The 22,766-nt window shown below is 48.2% G+C and overlaps 2 protein-coding genes across 2 annotated transcripts in view; one reads left to right on the top strand and one right to left on the bottom strand.

Moving 5' to 3' along the window:
- LOC130839989 (heterogeneous nuclear ribonucleoprotein D-like) overlaps window positions 1–22,766 on the top strand; it is a 100,610-nt gene that overhangs the window by 55,144 nt on the left and 22,700 nt on the right. The window lies entirely within an intron of this gene.
- Window positions 106–19,040, bottom strand: ST6GALNAC1 (ST6 N-acetylgalactosaminide alpha-2,6-sialyltransferase 1). Its single transcript, XM_057714919.1, has 9 exons — window positions 18,809–19,040; window positions 3,696–4,395; window positions 2,764–2,932; window positions 2,430–2,601; window positions 2,036–2,174; window positions 1,687–1,790; window positions 1,416–1,505; window positions 1,231–1,330; window positions 106–948 (listed from the first exon to the last, which is right to left on the bottom strand). Exons 1-9 carry the CDS (start codon window positions 18,934–18,936, stop codon window positions 757–759), a joined length of 1,794 nt encoding a protein of 597 aa, XP_057570902.1. The 5' UTR covers window positions 18,937–19,040; the 3' UTR covers window positions 106–756.

Genomic DNA, 22,766 nt, shown 5'->3' with positions numbered 1-22,766 from the left:
TAAGGGTGAAATTGTGACTCTTATTCAAATATAAAATGAACACATATCAGAGATTTTATTTAACTCATTAATTAGTGAAGGAACTAGTTAAAACTGGTTCAGAGGAGAGCCCAAACTTCGGCCACACATATAGGAAGTCAGGAATGCTAAAATGAATTTGCTAATAGGAACAAAACTGGTCACTATCCACAGGGGAATCATTTTTCATTGTACAAAATTTATTTGCATCTCCATGGACAAAAATCATTATTGTTACTATCAGTTTTCTATAACTCAGAAAGTTGTCAAGTAGCTCAAAGACAAGGAAAGGTGCAGACCCTTCTAGAATCAGATAACCCCTGGAAGGGTCCTCTAGACAATTTAGAGTGAAATGCAGTAATGCCTTCGAGATTTCACAGCTGCTAAGTAGAAGATCTGGAATTCAACTCCAAATACATGTCTCTGTAAGTTCAGGCTCTTCCTTCTGTGCCAAGTAGTTTTGAACAGTGAAGGTTCAGTTAAAATTCCTTGGTTTTAAGAAGGGAGTCTCCACCTCCATGAAACAGACCCTGCAGGAAATTTCCAAGGTATCCAAAAACTCAATCAGTCATTTGCCATCTTGAGGGTGTCCCCTCTTCTGTACCAGTGTTCCCTCACAAGTCTGGAGGGGCTCAGAGCCTGGTCCAGGTGCTGGGAAGATGACAGAAGAGTTTCTAGGCTCCCACTGCGCCCTGCGGCTTAGAATAGCTGAAGAGAGTTTTGTAGCCCAGGCTCCGGTCAGATGTTTGGTTTGGAAGTTACAGGACGTTGGTAGAGCCGGATGATACCTTCATCATGTAGCCGCTTCCAGAGACTTTTCTCCAACTTGAAGTCGTGGTTGGTGTAAAAGATCGTTTTTTTCCATGACTTATCATAGTAGTGGTCAGAGAAGCGTTCGTGGCCCTCAGTGATGAAGCCATAGGCACTCACCTACGTGAAGGTTGGAGGAGAAATAAGGCCTGTATTGTGTCTCGCAGGCTTCTTCCCTGCATGTGCTGGGGGTGGGGGCCCTTTATCCTGGTTCCATCCCTAGAGGTCTGGGGGCAGGACCCCCGGGTGCACACTTGCACACATGCAAGTATCCACACTGATGCCACTCCCCACACCCAGAGGGATGTGCCCCCCACCCAGCCATCGTCCTATGCTGAACAGGCCCAGGACACCCTCAGAGCTGTTTCTCCAGGTACTCCTGCTCCAGAAGCAGAGCCTTACCTGGTCACAGAGCTGAAGGGCAGTAAGCAGCAGCAGGGCCCCAGTGGTGGGCCGGTATATTCTCCAGTGGATGGTGTTCAGAGTCTTAGACCTCAGGAATCTGTGAAATACCCCAGCCCCCCAGCTGTCAGGAGGCTGCAAGGACGGGAGGGACCTGGCCCCTTCCACGGGCTTCCTGCTCTCACCTGTTCTTCATGTATCGCAGCAAGTCTGGGTGCAGCAACAGGTATCTGTCCAATTGCAAGGTTTCCCGGAACGCTTCCTGGGGCCTGTGCCTGTGGGCAGGAACGGGTCACCCAGGCTCAGTTCTCTTACCTCTCCTGGTGTGGGCCAAGTCAGGGTCATAGGCATGACTGATACCCCATCTCCAGGTGATAGCTAGGACTATCCCCACCTGTCCAGCCCTTCACAGCCGCTCACTACACAGCTCAACCTGTGGTAAGGGGAGGTGGGTACCTGAACCAGAAAAGTTTCTTTGTCACCACGGTCTGATTCAGAAGCAGTGCTTCCAGCCACTCATAGTCCCGAGTGCCTTCCAGGAAGTGCAGGTAGCGGACATCCTGAAGGCCAAGGATAGCGTGTGGTCCAGGAGTCCTGCCTTCAGTGGGGTGGCCTGGCTCTGACTCCAGACTGCCTGCCTGCTCTTCTCAGGCCAAGCCCCGCTGCCCTCCCTGCTCTTGCCCCTCGCGGGATGGAAGCTGTACCGACCACAGGCTCCAGACGCAGGATGCCCTTCTCCCTGTCTCACCTGCATCCTCTCTTATCCCAGGTCTGTGTGCGGCCAAGCCTGTTCCTCTTTGCTCACCTTCCCCAGAGGCACATGCCGGAAACCCCGATCGCCCAGTATAAAGAGTGACTGGGTCAGGGAGAAGGCAGTAAAGCCGTAGAAGGATGTCCGAGTACCCACATCCTGTTCATACCCCTTAATGACAGCTCCACTCAGCCTAGACGGAAAGACAAAATCAGACAGAACACAGGAGTGCAGGAGGGAGATGCGTGGAGGTGGGTGGGGAAAGGAAGGAGCACTGGGAAGGCAGCACTGATTTATGGAAACTCTCCGGAGAGCCCAGGATCCCCACCTTCCAGATACAGGCGCAGAGCACCCTCTCAGATCTCTCGGAAGAGCTCAGCTCTGCAGGAGAGGGAGGCGTGGGGAGGGGGGTATTGGGGGAGGGGGGTGGAGGGGGACGGGGGCTCACCGGAACACATAGTCATGGCCGTCTATCTCTGGGCCCACTTGGGAGTTGTTCAGGATGCCCCCGTTACCCACCACAGCACAGCTGATGCACTGGGAGCTCCCCGCAGGGAGGCTGGCCAGGAGCAGCTGCTGCTGGGGCACCGGGGGGAAGCGGGGCACGACCTTTTGCACCACTGCAATGAGGGGACTCCATTCAGAGCCCTGGAAGGGCCAGGGGTCCACCCGGCATTTCTCCCAGGGCCAGTGGCCCCCAGGGAAGAGGTGGACCCGAGACATAAAGCATGGCCCTCTGCTGTGGCCTAGCGCACACGCAGGCCCCCGGGGCAAGGACTCACAGGAGAAATTGAGCTCCATGAAGCCAAAGGGCGGAGCGAAGTGCTCCAGGCGATCCCACTCGCTCTGGTTGAAGTGTCTGGAGTCCAGGAAGAGGGTGAGGTTGGGCATGAAGAGTTTCTGGAGCCAGGGTGACTTGGAGGCTTTGATCTTCACTGAGTCAGGGCAGGTCTACATGCAGGAGGACGGGTCAGGCAGGGAGAGGCCCAGGAAGGCCACGGCCAAGGGCTGGGGGCGGGGTGTGTGGGGGGGTGGGGGTTGGGGAGGTCAGAAAGCAGGTCTTAAAGCTGGGAAGGCACTGGTCTCTGTGACCTCTTCCATCCTATTCTCACCATCGATTCTCCTGGCCCACTGTGGTCAGGAGGGCTCCCAGGGAATGGGTGGTTCTCTGCCCTCAAGCCAAATGCACCTTCGAATGTGTGAGAGGAGTGGATGGGTCGTGAACGTGCTGCTACGGGTCCATGTGCTGTGCGTGGCTGCAGTTATGTGTGTAAACATCCATAGACATCTGCTTTCTGAATGCTCCCCTCCCATGGCTGAGGGCCCAGGCTGATTTTCTTAGGGAGGGGAGAGAGGGAGGGTGGTGGACTTACCTATGCAAGGAGGACAGGGCTGGGCACCAGGTTGGGGTGCTCTTGTCCCTTAGTTGCTGCCTGTTCCTGCCCCTCCCACTGCGGGAGGATAGGTCACACTCTCTCACCCCGACTGAGGAGCCTCCAGGCCTCCTAGGGGCCCAGGGCAGGCCCTTCTCACTCACACCCTGGGACCTGCCTTCTCTGCCCCTCTTCTGGCCATTGTAACCAGGAAGGAAAACAGGATGAGAGCGGGAGGGCTGGGGTGGGAAGCATGGAGAGGGCAAGGCAGAGCTTAGGAGCAGAGCCTGGGAGGGAAGGGAAGGGTGGGACCTTAGGGTAGGGAGGCAGGAAAAACTCACCGTCTGGAGGCCGCCCACCTCCAGGCTGTATTTTTCCTCAAAATCCCAGCGGGGCTCAGACTTGAAATTGGCAGCCTGCAGTCTCTGGCCTCTCTGGGTGGTGGGGCTCTGGAGAGGGGCTGAGGATGGGGTGGCCTGGGCTCCGTCCTTGGGTGGGACAGCCGCTGTGGTGGCTCCTCTGGTTCCCCTCCCCGTTGGCCCTGCTCCCGTGGGGGTCCACACCCCAGCCTGATTTTCTGGAAGGGGCGTCCTTGCTGTGGCTGCCACACTGCCCTCTGGCTTCGTGGGCACCGTCCTTGGGGCCGTCGGCCTCGCCTCCTCGTCCCCCGAGCCTTTGGTTGTCCTTGGGTCCTGACTGTTCAGTGACGGCGCCTCCATCCTGCCAGAGGCCACACCTATGCCTTGAGCTCCCGGGGGCAGCGTGTGCCCCACGGTGTCCTTGCTTGGCTGCGTCTCCAGGGCTGCCGTGCTAGCAGTGTTGGGCACTCTGCCCGGCTCCTTGGCACTGGCCTTGCCAGCCTCCGCTCCTCTGCCCTCACTAGCCCTATGGGTTGCGGCCTCGGGGTGTGTGTCCCGCGTGCTGGTCCCCTGTGCTGGCTCCATGTGGGCGCTCGTCCTGCTTCCCGCCGTGGGTGCCTGGGACATAGCCTTTTGCAGCAACTCTGGAGACCTTTCCTTAATGTTCCCTCGATGCTGATTCCTAGAGACAGATGACTTTGGGTGAAGGCTGAGAGTTGTAGGGACTTGAGAAGCATAACTAGTATCTGTTCTTGTGTCTCAAGTGGACTTCAAACCAGTCTCCAGGGGCATCACCGTCCACGACCCAAAACTAAGCTGCACCTGTTGGTGATGGGTCTGGAAACTTACCTCTAACCAATAAAGAACCCTTAGTGGTGGCACAGAGTTTGGGGAGCTGGAACTGAATGCCAAGGGCAGACCTGAACTGCTCACCCCCTCCGTGCTGTGCCCCCAGCTCTCCGTGTTTGCTCCTTTGTGGCTCCTGGCATCCACTACGTTCCCGATTGTGAGTCTAAGAATGTCTGTGAACCTAGTCCTGTCACCTGACATCTGTGAGTCTCAGTGGACCTTTAAAAAAAAAAAAAGCATAGGTAACAAAGGTAACTTTGTCCACATAACAGGGAAAGATGCATTCCTGTTAAAACTATAGCTGCCAACCCTGATTTTGAAAGATCTGCCTTAAAGATGTACTTGAAACCCTGTCATGAGTCCAACCCTGCTTAGAAGCAAACTGTTGGGAATTCCCTGGTGGTCCAGTGGTTAAGACTCTGTGCTCCCAATGCAGGGGTCCCGGATTTGATCCCTTATCAGGGAACTAGATCCCGTGTGCCGCAACTAAGAGCCTGCCTGCTGAAGTGAAGATCCCTCATATGGCAACAAATATCCTGCGTGCCACAACTAGGACCCGGCACAGCCAAATAAATAAATAAATAAACATTAAAAAAAAAGGAAGGAAGAAAGGAAGGAAAGAAAAGAAACATAGTGGGGATAGGTTGGGGGGCTTGTGGGGCAACAGATGCTACGAAACAGGCACCAAGGGCCAAGATCATTATTTGCAGTGTATGTAGGACTAAGGAATATAGACTTTATCACTGTCTACTTGTCCAGAAGGAGCTGTGGAAGAATTTCAAGAGGGAGATGGGGGTTGCTGAAGGAAGGAGTGGGGCACAGAAGCTGATCTTCATCCTACAATGCTTATTCTAGCTGTAGGAGAAGATAGATTCAGGGTGGCTGATCTGTCTTCTGGCAATCAGGGTTTCTGACTGCAGGGAATGGATTTACTTTTTTTTCATTTCATTTTCTACTTTGATGTGAGGCTGTCAAAAAGCATCATTTAGTTTATGCCAGTCGGTATCAGGTGTGCTGAGAAAAGCCTGTCTCCTCAGCTGGTTCTCTAGCTGGACTTTGTGCTGGAGTCTCTGTGCAACACATGTTTTGGGGGAAATCCCTGGGAGCTTTGGAGAAAAAAATCTTACTGTCTAGTGACCTAGCCATTACCAGATGGATTTCCAGGTGTCCTTTACCTGGTGTCCTAGGCCTCCCTGACTTGTCTGGGTCACTTGTGTCCCAGGCTCCCTTCGTCTGTTCCCACCATTCTTCTTCTAAGTGAAATATAAACGACTACATGAAGAGAAACAAAAACAAAAACAAACAAACCATGAAAGTGTAGCCAGATAGACCTGAGTGAGAATCTTAGTGCTTCCACTTATTAGCGGGTATGACTAGGAGAAATCTTAACCTACCTGACCCTTGGTTTTCTTATCTGTAAGATGGGCTGCTGCTTTTTGCTTCTGAGAAAAGTCTGCTGTGAGCATTAACTGACAATACGTGCTCAGCATCCAAAACAAAATAAGTTCCCTCCCTTTGTACCCCACTGAGGTTCTTCATTCTCAGTTATTCTTGCTTTATCATGTGCTAGTTGGGCTCTGCTTGGCTGGGTCTCCAGTTCCTCTGGTTGCAGCTTTGATTTCTACCAGCCAAGCAACTCAACGGTTACTCACGTATCCTTTTATGTAACAAATATTTATCAAGCACCTCTTATGAGACTGTACTAGTTCCTGGGGCTTCAGTGAGGAACTTCACCAGACACATTCCCCCTGCCCCCCACCCCTGCCATGGAGCCCAAGATACAAAAGAGTGACAAATCACACAAACAGACATCAAGTTATAACGAGGAGGAGGCGTCCTGGGAAATGCATGAGTGTGGAGCGGGCGTGGAGGGGAGCCTGCCCCAAGCTCAATTCCCCAGGACAACATCAGTGCAAAAACTCTACAAATCATTGAGTTAGTCATATTTTGCGGGGTCCTGTTTGTTCAATGGCTATGTCATCTCTATCTTAAACTCCAAACTCTGAGGAGGCAGAAATCATCTTATACAGCCCTTACTACTAAGCCTATCACAGTGCTGCATCACAGCAGTGCTTTCAAAAGGGGCTTTCTGAGCCCAAAGGGAAATGGATTTAAACCAAAGTGGAGTAGAATTTGAAATATGTACATACTAAAGAACGCCTCATGGGACTTTCCTGGTGGTCCAGTGGTTAAGACTCCATGCTTCCGGACTTCCTAGGTGGTGCAGTGGTAAAGAATCTGCCTGCCAATGCAGGGGACACAGGTTCGAGCCCTGCCCTGGGAAGATTCCACATGCCACAAAGCAACTAAGCCCGTGCGCCACAACTATTAAGCCTGTGCTCTAGAGCCTGTGAGCCACAACTATTGAGCCCATGTGCTGCAACTATTGAAGCCCACACGCCTAGAGCCCGTGCTCCACAAGAGAAGCCACTACAATGAGGAGCCTGCACACCACAGTGAACAGTAGCCCCCACTCACAGCAACTAGAGAAAGCCCATGTGCAGCAATGAAGACCCAATGCAGCCAATAAATAAATAAAATTAATTAATTAATTAAAAATAAAAAAGCCTCATAAGATGTTAATTGTCTAATTTCTTAAGAAAAAAAACAAAAAACAAAAAAAACCCCTCCATGTTTCCAGTGCAGGGGGCCTGGGTTCAATCCCTGTTCAGGTAACTGGATCCCACATGCCACAGCTAAAAGAGCCCACATACTGCAGCTAAAGGAGCCCACATGTCGCAACTAAAGATCCCACGCATGCCGCAACTAAGACCCAGTACAGCCAAATAGATAAATATTAAAAAAAAAAGAACGCCTCATTCAACAGATGTTTATTAAATATTGACTGTGTGCAGTGTGCCCAGATGTTCCTGTGTAGGTCCTGGGAGCACAAATTTGAATAAGGCACAGATCTTGGACCCATGGAGTACACAGTTATGGTTATTAAAGGTGAAAGACAAAGGAGATCTTTCATTACCAGAGAGACACAGGGCTGGCCCAAGACCATATAAGCAGTAGACAGAATACCTCTGTTAACCCTTTCTCCCTCCTGCGCTATGGCCAACCCTCTTGGTTGATAACATATTTCTTACCTTCCTTGGCCCCAAGGACGCACACTTGTTCAGGTCCCCCAGAAGGTATCCTCTCTGTTCTGACCTTGGCCCTGAGCAAGGACCTAAATTCTCTGAAGGTTGTTAGGAACGGGCTAGTGGGGTGGCCTTGCCTCATATCTGCCAAAGGGTCCTTCCTCCTTGGAACACACACATATTTAAGTGGCCTTCAGTAGCAAATGCCCCTGCCTTTGTCATATGACTCAAAGAAGGAACTTGATTGAGAGATATTTCAGACCAGAGAGGAAAGAAAGGCCATGAGACAGGGTTAGACTGTGATATGGACCAGCTGGGAAAGGCTGGTAGCCTTTGAGCTCTTATTCTTTTTTTTTTTTTTTTTTAATCTTTAAAAAAAAGAAAAAAGGGAAATTTATTATAAGGATAGAAAGTGTCTCTAGGCACCCAGGAGCAACAAGTGGCTGAGCCTTTAGAAGGGCCTGGAACCAGGAGTCCCCCTCTGAACCCCCGTCTCTGTTCTGCCTCTGCCCTCTCTGAGTCTGCTTCCTCCTCTTTTCCTCTCTGCTCTTCAGCCCACCTGGTGGTGAAGGATGGCCACCCGGTAACACCTGTGTGGGGCCTGTTGACTCTCTTTGCTCCCAATTTTTTAATTTTTAGGGGAGAGATTCTGGCCCACTGGGGTCCCTTCCCCATCCCTGCCCAGGGGTCTGGGTCACATGGCGTGTGACATCCTGGGGTCCACCCCGTACATGGGAGGAGGATGGTCTCAAGAGAAAGAGGGGGGCATTTCCCTGGTGGCGCAGTGGTTCAGACTCCACACTCGCAATGGAGGGGGCCCGGGTTTGATCTCTGGTCAGGGAACTAGATCCCACATGCATGTCACAACTAGGAGTTCACATGCAGTGGCTAAGGAGCCCGCCTACCGCAACTAAGACCTGGTGCAACCAAATAAAAATAAATTAATTAATTTAAAAAATTTACAGGAGGTCTTAGCAGTGACCCAGGTAGTGATGAAATTATGTAGTTAAGCTTCATTTCAGCTCCCTGTAATGACGCACACCTATGATTGCTAGGGAGTTGAGTGTTTGTATTGGCATTTCCTTATGCTCATGGATGGAATTTACTGAATGCTCAGATTGCTTCCATCCACAAGCTGAGTGCCCTGCATCTGTCTTGTCCAGGCCCTATGTGCTGCCGAACTTGTACACAGTGGGCCAGGCGGGGGTAGGGGTGGGAAGGGGGAACCTTTGTTCTATTAAATGCCTCTAGTTCAGAGCAACAGGCAAAGCAATCACCCAAGCAAAAAGCAACTCGATACTATAATTCTGATCTATTTTGGAGGGAAATATATAAAATGTTGCACTTAGTAAAAATAAATATATCATTAGCAGGGCAACAACAGACTATTTACCTGACATCCTCCACCCTCTAAATTCTTAAGTACGCACTAACCAGGGGGACCTAGAGGCAAGGAAATGGCAAGAGGTTCAAAGTTCCTTTGTGCCTGAAGCCGTGAAACAACTGTTGGCAACAGAGCGGTAGAATTTTCCCAAGAATTCGGTACCAGGGAATTCCCTGGTGGTCCAGTGATTAGGACTCCAAGCTTTCACTGCCGGCGCCCAGGTTCAATCCCTGGTTGGGGAACTATGATCCTGCAAGCCGCAAGGCACAGCCAAAAAAAAAAAAAAGCTTAAAAAAAAAAAAAGAATTCAGCAACAGAGATAATACAGGGGACCGTTGAAGTTGATTAGCATATGGGAGAGGTTGTCCCAACTGAAATTGGGCAGTAACACCCCCAATTATAGGTCACTGATAAAGCCATGAGAAGTAGAAGATTATTTTATCAAGAACACAAAGGAGAGCTCAAAACTCTCTCAACAACCCCCACTGTCGGCTTTGCTGCTCACTCCTTTTTATCTTTATTTTACCTTTATCTTTGTGGAGCATGTTTTCCACTTCCCGTTGCCCATCTGGCTCCCCAGCTTTCATCCTGCTTCTTCTTGAAAGGGGAGTAAACTCTTGGCTCCCCAGCTGTGTCTTTCCTCACTCCCTGCTGAGGACCCTCCATGCAGGGGGTGCCCTGGCCTCCAGCACTCTCCCTCCTTAGCCCAGCCTGGAGTCAAGTTTCTAGAACTCCCTGGGTGTCCACGTAGCTCTTCAGAGTCTCAGACCTTATCTGGAATGGAAACCAGCTGTCTGCTTTTCAAACTTTGAAGCTGATTTTCCTTCCAAAATCCTGAACGTTTTTGCATGCGAATGAGTGATTTCCACTTTAGAACTTTACTTTGAAAATTTAGGTGTGTCTCCATGTTGCTTTCATGATTAAAAGCTGTACTTTGCCTTCGTTCTCTTTGTATGCTGGAAAAAGCGTGCAGAAATCCGTATTCTATTATTACTCTGAGTGTTCCTTTTTCAAATCAAGGCCAGTTCTTTTGTTTGCTTTGCATTTGGCCAGTTCAATCCTAATGGGGACAATAGATAATGGAGGGACTTCCCTGGTGGCGCAGTGGTTAAGAATCCGTCTGCTAATGCAGGGGACATAGGTTCAATCCCTGGTCCCGGAAGATCCCACATGCCGTGGAGCAACTAAGCCCATGCGCCACAGCTACTGAGCCTGCACTCTAGAGCCCTTGAGCCACAACTACTGAGCCTATGTGTCACAACTACTGAAGCCTGCACACGTAGAGCCTGTGCTCCGCAACAAGAGAAGCCACTGCGATGAAAAGCTCACATACCGCAATGAAGAGTAGCCCCAACTCAACACAACTAGAGATAGTCTGCGCGCAGCAATGAAGACCCAATGCAGCCAAAAAAAAAAAAAGATAATGGAAACAAAAGGGGAAAACCAACTCAAAGCCCACAGTGCTTTGGAGGCTGGATCCAATTTCCAAAGTTTTCCCTTAGCAGGGGAGTCCTGTCTGAGGTGCCATCCCCTAACAGAACTCGCTGTGGGCCAGAACGATGGAAAGCTGGTTTAAGAGTTGGGGAGTCTCGGGACCTCCCTGGTGGTCCAGTGATTAAGACACCATGCTTCGAACACAGAGGGCATGTGTTCAATTCCTGGTGAGGAAACTAAGACCTCATATGCCTCCATGGCAAAAGAAAAAAGAAAAAAAATAGAGTTGAAGAGTCTCCCTCCCTGGGATACACACATCCTTACACAAGCACACAGCTCTTCCCAGACCCACAGTGGAGTTAAGGAGACACAGGAAGACCTTGAATAGGGATGGTGGTGGGTGGGACCAAGGTAACCAGGTAAGAAAATGTTTTAAACAAAACTATGGCAGGTATAGGTCAAGAATCACGGATACAAAATGACCCGTGTGGCCCAGTGACTATAAACTCACTCGAGAACCAGGGCTGTTTAAAACAAAGTCCGTTTTTATCACCTATATCTGGTACCTAGGGTTTCCCCTCTGGGGATAATCATATCTGAGACTAAAATTCATTTCAGGGATTATCCCAAGTTCAAGTGACATATTTATTTATTTATTTATTTATTTATTTATTTATTTATTTATTTATTGGTTGTGTTGGGTCTTCGTTGCTGCACACAGGCTTTCTCTAGTTGCAGCGAGTGGGGGGCTACTATTTGTTGAGGTGCGAGGGCTTCTCATCACAGTGGCTTCTCAGCTGCGGGACATGGGCTCTAGGCACCTGGGCTTCAGTAGTTGCGGCACATGGGCTCAGGAGTTGTGGCTCATGGGCTCTAGAGCACAGGCTCAGTAGTTGTGGTGCACAGGCTTAGTTGCTCTGCGGCATGTGGGATCTTCCTGGACCACGTGGGATATCGAACCTGTGTCCCCTGCATTGGCAGGTGGATTCTTGACCACTGTACCACAGGGAAGTCCCTCAAGTGACATTTTTATCTTGACATTTTGGAGATACTGACCTTGGGGGAAAAATAACATTCCTCTCCTCCCCTGCCCCTTCTCCAGGGTCTTCTACAGGGAATTGGGAGAAAGGAGTAAAGGAGTAGAGGGAATGAGTAGCCTTGAGGCAGGAGACAGATGGGGCCCAAGGGCAAACGGTTTGAGTTCTTGTGGACCAATATGCCGAGACAAAATAACCTGACAATTGAGAGAGGAGACTGGGTCCTGCCCAGATTGAAGATAAGAGACCACATATTCCTCATTCTCGAAGTCAGGAGACCTCCCCGACTACACATGAGCAGAAAGGCTCCCTGGAGGTCAAAAGGGGAGAGATGCCAAGTGGCCAGACCTACCCATAGACCTCTTTGGTAGAATCCATCTTGGCTAAGAGATGCGCGAGCGCGCATGCATTTGGGAAGATCCTGAGATTATACCAAATACGACTTTGAACCAGACAAATTTAAATGACTGGCCAAAGGAAACCCAGAAGTGCCGCATAAAAGTGATTCAAGCTGTTACAAGGCCATGGGTAAATAATATTTCCTTGACAGCCCTTAACCACATAATTGAGAAATCAGGAAATAGCAGAGAGGTGTATTATATATGGCAGTAGATACCAAAAAGAAAAGCATAGAGGGTTGAAGTGGTTGCCTTGGGAACGGCGATCCTGGAGCAGGGAGAAGACATGGGGACTGCTCTATTTTGATGTAAGCCTCGTAATACTATTTCACTGAAAAATTTGCATGTTACTCAGTAAAAATAAAAAATTAAAGGGAAAATGCTGAAAACCAAATGAGACATCTTAATTGAAAATTCTATCAGAATTTGAAAACACAGTGCAATATTTATTCCACCAATATTTATTGAGTAATAATTATATGCCAGGCATTTGGAGCTATCTGTTGGGGATTAGAGATGAAAAAGCTGTAGTCATTGATCCTAAGAAGCTCATGACCTAACCGGGGAACAGACAGGAATATAAGTCGATGGAATGACATGTTATTAGTCATATATGTGGGAGGCAGTGGGGGGTACAACGTAGGGGCATGCTCTATTTGAGGGGGACACTTTGATGTGGAGTGATATGTGAACTTTTGCTCCTGACCCTTTTCTTCACAAGTGAACTTTTCTGAATTGTGTTCCCTTTTCTAAAAGCAATGCGTGCTCATTACTGGAAAAGCAGAAAATGATTTCAGCGTAAAAGGATATCCACATGTGATTACACTTCCTCTAAGAATCTACTATTGACCCCCAAGGGCGTGAACATCCAGATCTCTTTGCTCTGCCTATTATACTTACAAATGTAGTTGTGTAATATCTTGCGATGTTACTTAGTTGTTTTCCTCCCTGTATTTTCTCCCTTCCCCATCGGTGCCTGCCTCCCACCAACCACCAGCAGTTGACAGTCAGCTCCATGTTCATTGCCCCCATGGACACATGTGCAGACAAGAATTGGAAAGTAAAGGATACCCTGCAAGAACTTCTGGCTTTTCCCCACCAAGTACCTAAGCCCTCAAGTGGGGAGAAGATTTGGTGAAATAGATAAAATATCTTGGAGAAAGACTTTTCTATTTCCTACACCGCCATCCCCTCCCTAGAAGTATTTACTCTGGGTGGATGAACGAAAGGAGATGGGAGAGAAGGGAGCGGTCTGTTGGGCCCAGGTTAGAGGGCCCCTACTTCCTGGTAGCGTTCCAAGGGTCTGATAAGACCCCTGAAAGGAATCGACTGCATGTAGAAACTGGGAAGATAGAAACAATGTCACAGAACATTCTCACGCCTAAGCCAGGTGACACAAAAGAGCCAGTAGGACTTCCCTGGTGGCGTCGTGGTTAAGAATCCACCTGCCAATGCAGGGGACATGGGCTCGACCCCTGGGCTGGGAAGATCCCACATGCCTCAGAGCAGCTAAGCCCGTGCACCGTAACTACTGAGCCCGTGCTCTAGAGCGTGCAAGCCACAACTCCTGAGCCCGTGTGCCACAACTACTGAAGCCTGCATGCCTAGAGCCTGTGCTCCACAACTGAGAAGCCTGAGCACTGCAATGAAGAGTAGCCCCCGCTTGCTACAGCTAGAGAAAGCCCGCACACAGCAACGAAGTCCCAAACGCAGCCAAAAATAATAATTTAAAAAAAAAGAAAGAAAAGAAAGAAAGAAAGAGCCAAGAGGCAGGGACCTTGGATATCTTGATGTCTAAGAATCAGCTGCCCCCTTCCATGCTTTGGTACCGCATAGGTATCCTGCAGCCCTTGATGCCCTCCTGGGGATGGGGCAGAGGAGTAAAAATGACTGAGATTAAGTTTTTCTGATTCTGGAAGGGAGTCCAGAATCAGAACGTTATAGAAAACAAAGTTTGGTTCTTACACCAAAACAAAATAAAATCCAAAACAGAATCCATAGGTCTGATTTCACAGCTCACTCTTAATGGTCATCTCTGAAGCTGAGACAAGTCATAGTCTCTTCCAGGACAAATTTATTCCCGACTAGGGAAGCCAAGCAGTCACCGACTTGGTCTTAGATAATATTTACATATCAGAGAGCACATTGGAGACTGGGACCAAAACTGTTGCCAGTTTGGTGTGCTTGTGTTTGTCTTAAGATGATATGAGAGGTAGTCGAATAACCTGGGTTAGAAATCACAGAATTGTCTTTACATCCTTATCTCCACTGTGCCCGCCATCCTATCTGTTGCCAAACCCAGCTGATTTTACTTACTCTCAGTCCTCGATTCCTAGTCCCACTGTCACCATAACCTCCTTGCCCCAGGCCCCAAGGACTCTACCCTAAACCACTGCATGGGCCTCTAACCTGTCCCCCTTACAACTCCTGTGCCCAGGGAACTCCCTGGTGGTCCAGTGGTTAGGACTCAGTGCTTTCACTGCCAGGGCCCGGGTTCAATCCCTGGTTGGGGAACTAAGATCCCACAAGCCGCGCGGTGCGGCCAAACAAACGAAAACCACCAACACAAAATAAACAAACAAAAAAACGCACTGTGCCCAGCCACCCACCCTATGCTATAATCTATTGTCAGAGTAACCTGCATAAGGCACACATTTAACCAAGCTACTCTCTTACTCTAAAATTCTTCATAGCTTTAGAATAAAGGTATTTAAGGCCACACATTCATTCTTTCATCAACAAGCATTTACACTGTGTTACACTTGCAGAGTGTCCAGGACCTGTTCAAATTACTGGAGAAATGGAGACAAATAAGACAGTTCCTAGTCAAGAAATTCATAGTCTGGAAGAAAAAGCCAACTTTAGGGTTTACGACGTCATGTCAGGATGAATGTGATAGAGAGGCATGGAGGGGATGTGATGCCAGCCTGGTATCTTGGCTGGGAGCAGGGCCCCTGGAGCTAGCCTGCCTGAGTTTGAACATCAGTGACCAGGGTGACCTTGGACAAGTTACCTAACCTCTCTTAGCTGTAAAGGGGGGTGACGATGATAGCATCTACACTCAGGCTTGATACATGATTAGTTATCATAACTCTGAGACCAGTGCCTGGCACATGGAGAGCAAGCAGCTTATCAGTGTTTGTTTGGTTGGTTTGTTTAAATTTTATTTATTTATCTACCTGTTTATTTATTTATTGGCTGTGTTGGGTCTTGCTGCGCGCAGGCTTTCTCTAGTTGCAGGCAGAAGGGGCTACTCTTCGTTGCGGTGCACGGGCTTCTCATTGCTGTGGCTTCTCTTTTTGTAGAGTACAGCTCTAGAGCACAGGCTCAGTAGTTGTGGCGCACAGGTTTAGTTGCTCCTCGGCATGTGGGATCTTCCCAGACCAGGGATCGAACCCGTGTCCCCTGCATTGGCAGGCGGATCCTTAACCACTGCGCAACCAGGGAAGCCTCAGTGTTTGTTAAGTTACTTATCCATCAGTCTCCCATTCCTGAAATCATCCAGCCTTTTCCCATTTCTGCACCATTATGCTGTTTCCTCGGTTTGCAGTGTTCCTGGTTGCTGAAGTGTCACAGGGCCATCAGGCATTATGCAAATGCTGTCCTTACTCCCCACACCCCGTCCCCCTGGTTGGATTACTCTTTTCAATGTGCTCCTGTAGTACCTGTCACATGTGACTTTACTGAGGTCATCTATCATACTAATAATATCACCTGCGTTCGTTTGCTTTACATATGTCTCTCTCCTCCCTTAGGCTTTAAACCTCTTGAGAGTCAACACACAGGAGGTAGTGGAGAAGCATGGGATTTGGAGCTCAAATCCCCTAAATTCAAATATCTGTGCTGCTACTCCCTGGCTCGGTGAAACTCCCCCTCACCTTTTTGAGCCTCACAGTCTTCATGTTTGTCAAAGAATAAAAATACCAGTCTTGGACAGCAGTTATGAGGACCAGAAATAACACACGGAAAGGCCCCTGGAGCGTAGCTTTGGGTTTGAAAATCTCCGACTCTCAGATTATCATGGCGCATCATGAAGGGTAAATAGCACCGTGACAGTGACCTTCACACACCTCGGGAATCTACAGGTGCGGTCCACACTGTACACCTGCCTTCCCTTTCCGCGTTTACTCTCACCCTCTGCCCAGGCAGCACTGGGGGACAGGAGGGCCAGTACCAGTCTCTATATTGCAAACCTGCCCGTCACTTTTGCCTCTCCCTCTCTCCCACACCTCTCCTTCAAAATATCTCCTGATTTTCCACTTCTTCCTGTTCCCCCATCTCTATCTTAGTCCAGATCCTCTTCGCCTTGAATTTTAATGGCCAGAGTCGGCCCTGGGCCCTCCCTTCATGCCAGGATAATCTGTGCGGAGTCGTCCATCTCCCTTGGGTGCCGCTGCTGGTCAGGCCAGAGTGGCAACTCCCTCCTCCTCCTAACCCATCCTATTCGCTTCTGGCTGACTCATCGTCTTAAAATACGGCTGTCACAATGCCACCTCCCTGCCTGAAAGCCTTCTGCAGCAACACTCGGTCCCACCTTCCTAAATGTCCTTCCTCTGCTCCCCAGAGGAAGCCCTTCGTTTCCCTGAGGCAGATTCTCTCAAGACTCACCAAACAAGACACTAATTTAGGACTTTGTAGGCCAGCTTCCTTGTTCATCCTTTTCTCACCACACACCTTTCCCTGAGCACTCCCATTCGAGCCCTACCTTGTCTCCCAGCCTCCATCTTCTCTTTGAACCTTTCAACACAAAAAATCCTTTCCTCCAGGGACCGCTACTGTTATGACACCCACTCTCTCTGTTGTTTTGGAACGAACTTATATAAACAATTTATTGAGAAATCTCAGTATGTGGACCTTTTCCTATCCCTTAAAGTCTTGGGCAGATTCAGTAACTTGACAGTCACTGTTGAAGTCAGCACTCTCCTAAATGCTTATGCATCCAATAACAGAGCTTCAAACTACATGAAACAAGAACTGACAAAACTGAAGGGAGAAATAGACAAATTCAAACCTGTTTGGGAAATAAGTCAGGCCCTTTCTTCTAAGACTAAACATATACCTTCCTTATGACACAGCAATTCCACCTCTAGACACTGACCCAAGAGAAATAAAAATATGTACACAAATAGGTTTATACAACAACGTTCACAGCAGATTTATTCATAATTCATACTAGCCAGAAACTGGAAACAACCCAAATGTCCATCAGTAAGAGAACGGGTAAACTGTGTGTGGTATATTCATACAATGAAATGCTTTATAAACTTTAGAGGATCCTCAAATTCACCAGTGGCCTGAGAAATGCAAATTAAAAAGAGACACATGCTTTAACCTATCAGATGATTAAACTTCAAAAACATTCACAAGATCCAGTGTTGCCACAGAGGTTGGAGAGAGTTAACCCTCACACCTGTCGGTATAGCCTTGATGGTACCCATTGACCTTTTTTTATTCCCCACAAGGGCTGCGACCCCAGCCCACCCCTGTGCCCTCCCCACCCCCATCCCCATGCCCTCCCCACTCCCACTCCCGCACTGAGGGTCCATTGACATTTAATGTGAATGTATCTGTTATCTTGGCAATTCCATCTCTACAGATCTACCTACAGAAATACCTACATAAGCATACAAAGTTATGTGAAAAATGAGTGGCAACCCAAGTGCCCACCCATAGGGGCTGGTTAAATAAACTGTATCCATTTTATAGAATGTTATGCAGACATGCAAAGGAAGGGAGTAGATCTGTAGGTGCCAACATGGAAGGAGGTCCATGATATAGTGTTTTTTAAAGTCAATCTGTGGAACAGTACGTATAGTGTGATACCTATCTATCTATCCATCCATCCATCCATCCATCCATCCATCCATCCATCCATCCAACCAACCAACTACTTCTCTCTCTATCTACCTGTCTATCACTTTCCTATCTATTTATTCATCTGCTGTAAGGGCTTGTCTAGCATAAGGTAAAGAGCACAGATGATGGAACCAAAATGCCTGGGTTTGAATCCTGGCCCTGCAATTACCAGCAGGGTGAACCTGGGTCATTCATTTAAGCCCTCTGTGTCTCATACTCATAAGCCCTAATGAGTTAATACACATAAAGCATTTAGAATAGTGCCTGGCATATAGTGAATGCTATAGAAGTGTTAGCTACAATAATACACTAGTTATTTGCATACCAAAGTATTAAGGGTGGTTGCCCATGAAGACTGGGTGGAGATGGGGGTTTAATGGAGAGAACTTCTGGCTTCACCTTTCTGTATTTTTTAAAACGTCACGAGAACATGTTTTACTTTCAAGTTCTAAGAATAGTGAAACAAAATCATTCAAAATAGATTGAATCTGGAAGAAAGGGATCTCTCACTGCTGAAGATGTGTTTATAAGAAAAACAGTCTAGAGGGTCCTTTGGAAGAATCAGCTTGGGACCCAGAAATTGAGCTGCCTCCCTAGGTGAGTGATCTCCCATTTTACTGACAAATGTCTCAGGGTTCGTATGATTTAGAAATTAATGGAATGCATGGGATAAATCTTTTGCTTTAGGACACAGAGAATGGCATGTCAAAACTAACCCTAAAGCTGGGGTTATTACTCACAGTCCCAGAGGGGAAAATAGTCTTGTTTTCTACCTATGCCTTCTGGAGACCAGGCCAAAAGTTCTGTAACTTCTGCCTCCACCTCCTCTGTGTGTAAGCCCCATAGCACCCTGTTTCCTTGTTGCACCACCTCCAGGTCCCCCGAGGCTCCCCTCTGAGCTTCGTTGCCCGTGGTCCCTGCCAACCTTCCTGATCCCTGACACCACCTGTAAACACAGAGGTGTCTCAGATTCCCCCCGTCCTCCCTGGGCTGTAACTTTTCAATTTCTCCTAGTAAGTCACAGGGAGCTTGGAAAGGGTCAGAATCTTACCTGGCAGGCTTTGTATTAGGTTCCTTAATGAAGGAGGACAGGGCGAAGATGAAGAGGAACCCAGCCAAAAGCAAGAGCCACTGGAGAGCGTGGCCCAGACGACTGAGTCTCCTCAGGCAGGGTCTCATGATGGTGGGTCTGGCCTTGCAGGGAATTTCTGCATATCCTGAGGCTTTGATGTATAGAGCAAATAGTTCAGCTGCTCGGATTTCCCGGCTGGGGTGTGCACAAGGAGCGGAGTCTGTCAGAGTCTGCCAGGGAAAGGAGCGGCCTTTCCTGCTTTATGAAGGCTCATAGGCTGGTGTGGCTTAAAGGAAGAGAAACGCCTTCCGTTCAAACAAGTTCACCTTCTTTATCTTTGTCTCTGAAGCCAACTTCTGAATGTAGAACTTAACGAGAAACACACACACATTACGTGGAACCTCACTCTCATCAGGTTCCAAAGCCTCGGGGACCCCGCGCAAGTGCATGGGCTGGAAGGGCCTTGCACGGCCTCCACGATCCACATGAGTTTTATAAGAAAAACACAGGGAACCCATTCAGGCTTGAGACCCCCTAGCAATCTTTCCCTGAAAGACCACAGTCATGGACGGGAGCTCTGAAAACATCTCGCTTTCCGAGTATTTAGAAAAGTAGCTCTCAATCTTGGGTGCCCATTAGACTCACCTGGGAAGCTTTCAAACCTTTTGATGCCCAGGCTGCACCTTGACCAATCAAACCAGAATCTCTGAGGATGGGTATTTTCCACACATGGGTGTTCTTTATGTTCCCCGGGTGATTCCGATGTGTGGCCACGTTGAGAACCACTGAGGGATAGCCATTCTGTTCGGTCTTCCCTGACTCTCATCTGAAGTTCTGCCCCGTGGGATGCTTCACATGCATGAATGCAAGCCTCACAGCCACTCCAGGAGCTGAGCACTGTTATCAACCTCATTTTACAGTTGAGGCTATCACCTCTGGGCAGGCAGCTTGTCCGAGATCACGGAGTAAGCTGCTGGCTTGGGGACCAGATCAAACTGACCCAGACTGTATTCTTACCCACTACACAGCAGAGCCTCTGAGCCTTGATATGAAAAACAAAACACAGAACACTTGGGGGAAGTGTACAACTCAGAGAAATTATGTCAAGATCAGTTGTAGAAAACTTAGAAAATTCAGGGACGCAGCCCTTCCTAAAGTACTGTGGCTTTTCAGTTTTTTCAAATAACTGCCCAGGTGGTGCAATGGTTAAGAATCCGCCTGCCAATGTAGGGGACATGGGTTCGAGCCCTGGTCTGGGACGATCCGACATGCCGCAGAACATCTAAGCCTGTGTGCCTCAACTATTAAGCCTGCGTGCTAGAGCCTGAGAGCCACAACTATGAGCCCTTGTGCCACAACTACTGAAGCCCGTGTGCCTAGAACTCGTGCTCCACAACGAGAGAAGCCACCTCAATGAGAAGCCCGCACACTGCAGCTAAGAGTAGCCCCTGTTCGCAACTGGAGAAAGCCTGTGCAGCAACAAAGACCCAATGCAGCAAATTAAATAAGTAAATAAAATTTTTTAAAATTATTTTTATTTTTTTTATTTTTTTGGGGGGGGGGTACACCAGGTTCAAAGGAAATAAAATTTTGAAAGTGTTAAAAAAAATAACTACTGACAGTACAGTTGAACCACGCAGGTGTTTTCAAGCAGTTGAAATGGGAAAGGTGCAGCTTGGAACAGCAGGGCTTTGAGGGACTTGGGATGTGGGTTCCCTGCTCACACGTGGCAGTGTGCATCCCTCTGAATGCACAGCTTCCAGTTCTGTACCCAAAGTTCCTGGCTTTCACCCAGGGGGTGTGCCAATAAATGCTGAAATCACCTGCCCCGGAGAGGATGAAAAAGGTACGAATATGATACCATAACTTGTGGCACTGTTCCAGGGGATGGGCTGGAAAGAAAGAAAACTTTCTTAGTACGGATTCAGTCTCGGTCTCTCGGTCTCTGTCTCTCTGCACAACTAACCTGAAAGTGCTCAAACACTGACTCTATAATAATACATTTTCTCAATATTCCCGTGTCCAGTCACAGCTCTTTGCCTTAACTGACGCTTTGCCCCGAGTTCACCTGTGTACTTGGCACACGCAGTTCCCCCAAACCTTGGTGCTTGTTTGCAACGCCAGGCAAAGGACGGTGACCTTGGACTTTCTTAATCTACGGGATGGTAGTGTCTTCTTTCACCTCACCCCATGTTTTGCAGAAGGCACTGGCCATCAGTGTTCTTCCTGGCTTCCACAGAGCATGGAGATCTGGTTGAGCTCCTGCGTGCCAGCTGAGCTACTGTACACAGCCTGTTCCTCTCACTACCTCAGGGGTAGGTTGAACTTGGAGTTCTTGAAGCCAGCTGGTAGGGACATGTTCATTCTGTCTCACTTCCTGATTCTCGGTTCCAGCCTAAGGGGCCACTCTGTGTGGGGGCCGAATGTGAGATCCAGAAAAGTATGCATTTTTGTGGAAACTGACCTGCTAACAATTTTTTAAATATCACGATGTTCGTGTTCAGTAAGGTTTTTCTCTCCTTTGTAAGGGAAAGCTTTTGACTTTAATCCTCTTTAGGGACCTCCCTGGCAGTCCAGTGATTAAGACACTGAGCTTCCATTGCAAAGGGCATGGGTTCAATCCCTGGTCGGGGAACTGGGATCCCGCATGCTTATAATTAAAACAGGCTTATAATCTTTTTTAATACACCAGTCCATAAGATTTGTGAGACTTTACATGCAAATACGAGTTGTTAAAAGATGATTTTCAATAAAAGGTAAAATCATGACTCGTACAGATATGAAACATGAGACTGTGTTACGGATTTTATTCCAGTTATGAGAGAACCAGGCAGATGTAATAACTGATGCAAAACAGAAGTGCAGAAGCACACGTTAATATAGAGCAAGGACTGTGAAAGTGAATTAAATGGGGGCAAAACTAGTTTTTCCACAGTGGGGAGGAAAATCACAGCCAGGGCACAGTTGCATGCTTATCAACAAGATACAACGGAAAAAGTCGTAAAGTTGCTCAAAGATGATGGAAAGCTAAAGTCAGCTAACCTAGAGGGGGTGTCCTCTAGATAAGGCACGTTTTCCCACTGAAGTACAACAGTTTTCAAGAGTGAGTATGCAGGGCTTCCCTGGTGGTGCAGTGGTTAAGAATCCGCCTGCTAATGCAGGGGACACGGGATCAAGCCCTAGCCTGGGAAGATCCCACATGCCATGGAGCAGCTAAGCCCGTGTGCCACAACTACTAAGCCCATGTACCGAAACTACTGGAGCCTGCACACCCAGAGCCAGTGTTCTGCAATAAAAGAAGGCAGTGCAATGAGAAGCCTGCACATCGCAACAAAGAGCAGCCCCCACTCTCCACAACTACAGAAAGCCCATGTGCAACAACGCAGCCAATAAATAAAATAAATAAATAAATACATTTATTAAAAAAAAAAAAAAGTGAATATGCATTAGAACCCCTCCAGAATTGGAATTCTTTTTTTTCTTTTTTTTTGGCCACACTGTGTGGCATTCGGGATCTTAGTTCCCTGACCAGGGATAGAACCTGAGGCCCCTGCTGTGGAAGCGTGGAGTCTTAACCTCTGGACCGCCAGGGAATTTCCAGGATTGGACTTCTTGAAACGTGTCAGCCATTGGATCCCCTCTGCTGTAAGATACACTTGATGATTTAGAGGAAGCTGGATTGAACGGAAAGAGGTTACACTTTCTAGAAGTCACATTGTTGGAGATGGTGGAAAACCACATTCAATGCTCCCATTATACGTCCTGTCTTCTCTAATTCTATTTTCTATGCCAGGCCCACCCCTAACTTTTTTTTAACAGCCTGATTGAGGTATAATTTATTTACTACATAGTTCACCCACTTAATTGCACAATTCAATGGATTTTAGTGTATTTAGAGTTGTGCAATCATACATCATCTAATTTTGAAACATTCATC

The sequence above is a fragment of the Hippopotamus amphibius genome, chromosome 17 (genome assembly GCF_030028045.1).
Source record: "Hippopotamus amphibius kiboko isolate mHipAmp2 chromosome 17, mHipAmp2.hap2, whole genome shotgun sequence".
Taxonomy (NCBI): domain Eukaryota; kingdom Metazoa; phylum Chordata; class Mammalia; order Artiodactyla; family Hippopotamidae; genus Hippopotamus; species Hippopotamus amphibius.
This window is presented reverse-complemented; position numbering and strand designations above follow the sequence as displayed.